At 56.5% G+C, this 6,000-nt stretch overlaps 1 protein-coding gene across 1 annotated transcript in view; it reads left to right on the forward strand.

The window, feature by feature from the left end:
• Positions 1-4,982: 4,982 nt before the first annotated feature.
• Positions 4,983-6,000, forward strand: part of ERF (ETS2 repressor factor) — a 10,055-nt gene continuing 9,037 nt past the window's right edge. Inside the window, exon 1 of the mRNA XM_040634046.1 lies at positions 4,983-5,119. Coding sequence (XP_040489980.1) covers positions 5,098-5,119 — 22 coding nt within the window. The 5' untranslated portion in view covers positions 4,983-5,097. The remainder of the gene's footprint in view (positions 5,120-6,000) is intronic.

The following is a 6,000-nucleotide window of genomic DNA, read 5'->3' on the forward strand; positions in this document are numbered from 1 at the left end:
CTTAATAAAACTGACATAGTGACATTGAGGTTTATTGCAACCATTGGATTTTTTAGATTTTATTTGAGAGAGAAAGAGAACACGAGTGCCTGCACAAGCAGGGGGAGGGGCAGAGGGAGAGGGAGAAGCAGACTCCCTGCTGATCACAGACCGGATGCGGATGTGGGGCTTGATCCCTGGACCCTGAGATCATGACCCTAGCCAAAGTGAGACGCTTAAGGGACTGAGTCACCCAGGCGCCCCCTATTGCAATCGTTGTGAAATCTACACTGTTCACCGAGGGGTCCGCCAAGGCAGGTGGCACCGTCCACGTGAGGGCACAGTGTCCATGGGTTATACTGCATGAGGTCAAATGACTATGGGGCTACACTGTTCACCTGAGAAGTCACACCGGTTACAGAAATGACCCTGTTTATCTGCTTGTCTTCACTGTGCGTATGGGTTTACCCGGGTTGTACGAGTCGGCCCTGTTGGTAGAGGAATTCACACAGCTCAGCCACAAGCCAGGCTGCTTCTACGGCAGAGCACGCTAATGAGAGGACACGCTAGTTGTAGGGGGACCCACACTGTTTATTTGATGTCTCACTATGTATATGGGGCTCACACTGTTTATGAGAGTTACACTGGCAATATGAGGTTTACACCATTTATGGGGGCTGCCCTTTTAAACAAGGCTCACAAAGTTTATGGAGGCTATGCTGTTTGAATGGGGCTCATATCATTTATGAGGGTTACCCTGTCTGTATGAGGTTTATGAGGGTCGTGCTGCCTATACTGGGGTTCATGCTGATTTTGAACATTGCACTATTTGGGGTTTCCACTGTCCATATGAGAGCCACACTGCAAATGGGAGTTTCTATCAGTTATGGACCTTGTTCTGTCTGTATGATGGGTTCTGATTGTGGGGTTATACCAGCTGTACATGGACTCAGTTCATTTCAGCAGGTACATACTACCAGACTGTTCTCTGACCCACCCCGGTGTAGGCACCGGTGATAAAGCAGGGATAGAGGAGGGATTCAGATGATGAGCTAATGCATTGCAGAAATATATGTCACATGAGAAAAAGTGCTACGGAGAAAAATGGTACATGGAAGGGACATGGGGGTCTAGGAAGGGGGCTCCAATTTAAAATAGAGTGGTCGGGTAGGGTCTTACTGGGAAGGTGGTTTCTCAGTAAAAGCCTGAAGAGGATGAAGGGCAGAGCTATGTAGACTTCTGCGGGGGAAGCCTTCCAAGCAGAAGGAACAACACAGGCAAAATCCCTGAGGCAGGCATATGCCTGGCCTGTTCAAGGAATCGCAAAGAGGCTGGAGTGCAGCTGGCACGGAAATGGAGGGGAAAAGTGGGAGGCCAAGTCGGGGAGGAAAGGCCCTGCTGGTCACTACAGGGAGTTGGCTTCTACTCCCAGTGAACAGAGGATTTGGGGCAGCACAGGGACGTGTCCCTGACGTAGTAGAACCCCTCTGGCTGTGGGTGGGGTGTTAACCCTAGGGGCTGGTGGCAGCCAGGAGAGAGTGAGGAGTCCCCAGACCAGGCGTGTGTTGGTGGTGAGGAGGAGCTTGATTCTGAAGCAGCTGAAAAGTGGAGCACATGGGAGTTCCTTCCGATCCGAGGATGGGTGAGAGAGAGAGTCGAGCAGAACTCCAAGGAATTCAGCCTGAGCAACAGGCTAGGAAAATGGCGCCGCAGGTGCCCAAGATGGGGAAGCCTGGGGTGGGGACAGTTTGGGAGAGCGGAGGAAAACCATTTTGACTTGGCAAGCTTGAGAAATCCGAATGGAGACACCGATGAGGCAGTTTGATGTGTGAGATTGGACGCCAGGGGTGGGGCCTATGCTGCAGAGAGAAATTTGGGTGTCATCAGCATCGAGATGGCATGTGAAAATATGGCACTGGAGGAGATCACCAAGGGAACGAGCACTAGAAGGAGGACAGAGGAGGACCGAGGTCTGAGCCCGGGAGCCCTTCAGCATTTCACGTCAGGGAGCTGAAGAGGGGTGATACTCTCTAATGGGGTTACATTTTTTGTTTGGGGGCCGTCACAGTTAGGTGGCTACTCTCTACATAGGATGATTCATGTTATTTCTAAGGGAACCACAATGTTCACGCAGTAGTAATGGCTCACTGCCGCCCATTATAGGTGATAGGTAGGTTGCGACTATGATTTTCATCTTCCATACAGTTTCCTTTCCAGGAGTGAGGTCTGTGGAGTGTCGGGACTTCTTTGGGGACAGGTTCTGTCCAAGCCTTAGCCTGATAGCAACAGGATAAATGTTACCTCTGTCAGGACGGTAAATTGGAATTTTGAGAGAGAGAGCGAGAGAGAGAGAGAGCATGAGAGGGGGCAGGATCGGAGGGAGAAGCAGACTCCCTGCTGAGCAGGGAGACTGATGCCGATGCCATGCAGGACTCGATCCTGGGACTCCAGGGTCATGACCTGAGCTAAAGGCAGTCGCTTTACCAACTCAGCCACCCAGGCGCCCTGTGGAGGTTTTTGACAGTGAACGGGAGTGGGGAGGGGAATGACCCCATGTGCATTGGAATTGATATGGCCTTGGCTGGATGGCATGTCTTCAAGGAATGACCAGTGGTGACGGGTCCACCTTCCCTGAGGAAGGCTCTCAGCATTCACAAGGCAAGTGAACTATCCAAAAGGGCCCACACGTCTGTGGTAGAGTCGTATCAACCCCTGAGGGGTTACACTATCTGTGGATAGGTTTTCACAAACCACCAGAGGTCACACTACCCAAGGGACATTTTTGCCAGAGACTCCCATTCTCTGTGAGGGCTCAGACACTACCACCAGGCATGCCCACCATCCATGATTGTACTTCATAGAAACAGTAGGATTGAGTTATCTGACTACAGTCAGTACCCTGTGTTTATTGTCTACCGTTGGGAGTCTATATGGTGAGGGGTGCTTACGTTATCCTTGGGGTATATAGTTCATTTTGCTACTAATTATTACCAATATTTACTGCATACTTACTTCACATCCCTGATTTCGTAAAACAACCTGGTCATGTAGGATCTAATAATATCCCCATTTTACAGATGAGGAAGTTGAGGCTCAAAGAGGCAAACGCCCTTGCTCTATGTCACAGACAGTAAATAGCAAAGTCAGGGTTGCAAGTCAGGTCTCCCTTGTCGGTGGGAGTGTGGGATCACTGACGTTGTTACAGATCTATTATCTTTGAAACTCTGCATTGTCTTTTTCTGGGGCGGGGGGGGGGAGGACAGTAAAGGCGTTAGTAAAACATAGTGGTGAAGGGTGGTGGTTTCGAATGGGATCGGTCAGGTTTGAATCCTGACTCCCAGCACTTCCTGGCTGTAGCACTTTGGCAGACTGATTTCCCCTCTGAGCCTCACCTTCTTAATCTGTAAATGGGGATAACAATAGTAACTTCCCTCTTTGGGATTTTGTGAGCATCAAATGACAAGATGCCCCAGACAATGCTTGGCCCAGCGCCTGGCACATCATGAGCGCTAGGAATTCGGGAGCTGTTATAATAACAATGATGGCGATTATTACTGCTGGACCACACTGCTCCCAGAGGGTTACAATATCCGTGGGGGAGCTGCACTGTCCGTAGGCAAGGTTACATAATTCCCCAGGGAGGTGATGCTTCCCTGGAGGCTTTAGTCTCCACGGGGAAGAGGCTAGAGACTTCTAAGGTGATGGTGAGGGACTGCTCTAATGCATCTAGGAACCCGCGGGGGGTTGAAGCCCTACGAAATCAGAGTCTGACCCTGCTGGCTTTCCCTCCCTGTGGCTTTTTTGTCTTTCCCTGCCCATCTTCTCAGTTTCAGTTTCTCTGAGCATCGCCCCCCCACCCCCTGCAATATTCCCCTCCTTTGGTACCTCAGAGTCTTCTTTGAAACTCTGTCTCCAGGCTCAGTCTGTGGATACTGCTTCTATTTGCCCTCTCTCTACCCTGCTGCCGCCTCCAACTAGCCATCTGATCAGCGCTGATTTCCTGTTTCCTGAAGCCTCAGGCTCCATCCATCCCTCCCTGCTGCGGAGAACAGACTTAACACTGCCCTACGCACTGGCCTTCATCCTTAAGCCCTACCTTCCTCTCTCCTGGCGACCCCCCAGTGCCCCCTTGGGAGCACATTTGTTCAGACTTTGGTCGCCCCCTCGCATCCTGGCCCCACCTCCGGAACCCCCCCGCACTGGTGGTGGAGGTGGGGGTACCTCCGACGCCAGCCGCGTCCTTAGGACAGCTGCAACCAGGGGATGGAGTGGGGGGCTGCTCCCGAATGCATTCTCTCCGGTCACTTCCTCCCCAGCTGGGACTGGGGATATTTGGAAGGCCAAGACCCCATCCCCGGAGGAGCAGAGGGCACAGCCGCCTCCCCATTTCCGATGCTGGGAAATGCCTCCCACCCATTCCACCCCACCCCTGGACAGCTGCCCCCATTCAAGCTCAGGGCTGGGATGGGGGGGGAGTAGGGTAAGGCCAGGGTGAGAAATGTTGTGGTCTTGATCATCCCCCGCCTCCCTGCAGTGAAGATTCTGCCCCCTCCCGAAAGGTCCAGGCCTTTCAAAACTTTCTGACCCCCCCACTCGATGTGCCCCCCACCCCGCCCGCCCGCCCTCTTACAAGCTCCCAAAAGAAACTCTGGATTCTGCAGTGGGCTGGAGAGGAGGAGGGGCGGCAGGTCGCGAGTGCCGAAGACTTAAGTTATCTGCAGACTTGGAGCCTCGGAAAAGGGTCATGACCCGTAGGACCCCATCCCACCCCCGCCCCCTCCTTCCTTCCTCCCCTGCCGCGCGGCCCCTTTAAGCCCAGAGCCGGCCGGTCCTCAGTGGCTGCGCGCCGGCAAGTGTGTGTGTGAGTGCGCGGGGAGGGGGCGGGCGCAGTGTCTCCATGGCGACGCGGCGGTGACGTCGCCGGCCGGGGGGCGTGGGCGTCCCGGCCCCGGAGTGCGATATTAACCCGGGAGGCGGCGGCGGGGAGGGGAGAGGCTCTGAGAGGCGAGGCCGGGTGAAGCGCCGAGGGCGGCCCGACGGGCGCGGGACGGGACGGGGCAACGCGGGCGCCGGGAGCTGCGGCCCGGAGTCGGGGCGCCTCGCCCCGGGCCCCCCAGCATGAAGACCCCGGCGGACACAGGTGGGGGCGGGGGCAGCACGTGTGGGGGAGACTTGTTGCCCCGGGAAACCAGGCGGAGAAACTTTGGGGGGGGGCTGGAGGGTTCCGGGGTAGCCCGAGTGATCCCCAGTTCTGGGGGACCCCCGAGCACTAGAGACCTGTTGCTTCTCGTGATGCAAGCGAGGGGTGCTGCATGGGACCCCCAATTTCTGGGCCCGGGCGGAGTGGTGTGGGTGCTGCGAGTCCTGGTCCTCTCCCTGCTGGACCCCGAAAGCTGGATTCTCCCCCACTCCCGGGATCCCGGGGGTGGTGGGGTCCCTCCCCGCGGCTCTGTCACGTTGCACTCTGGGGGCCGGGACGTGTGCTGGGCGTGTGGGGGGGGGCTGTCCACGGGGCCCGCTATTCCCGGTTCCGCGCTGCGTGGTCCGGCCCATGACCTTCAGCGCGGCGCGTGCCCCGCACCGGCTTAGAGGGGGATACGGGATGGCTTCTAGGAGGAGGGCGTGATTGGGGCGCTCAAGACTCGGGGTCCGGGCTGCGCCGCCCCTCCCCCGCCCGTCTCCGCCGGCTCCTCGCTCCCCCGCCCGCGCCGAGTCGCAAAGTTCCAAAGCGCAGCCCGAACGTTCGAAAAAGGAACTTTTTGTTTCCGACCTTAGAACGCGCGGCTTTAAGGTGGCTCCGGGGAGACCTAGGTACCCTCCTCCCGCGCCGCCGGGGCCCCGGGGTTGAGGAGGGTGGGGAAGGTGGGGTGGGGGACGCGGAGGCTCCCCCTTCTCCCCCCCCATCCAGCGCTTCTCTTTCAACCGGCCGTCTTTTCCCTCCGCCCCCCTCTTCCCCGCCAACTTGCTCCTCCTTAAGGGGGCCAAGGTTCCCCTCCCCCCCTCCGTCGGCGGGCGGGGGGC

This window comes from Ursus maritimus, unplaced genomic scaffold (genome assembly GCF_017311325.1).
Source record: "Ursus maritimus isolate PB19 unplaced genomic scaffold, ASM1731132v1 scaffold_19, whole genome shotgun sequence".
Classification (NCBI taxonomy): Eukaryota; Metazoa; Chordata; class Mammalia; order Carnivora; family Ursidae; genus Ursus; species Ursus maritimus.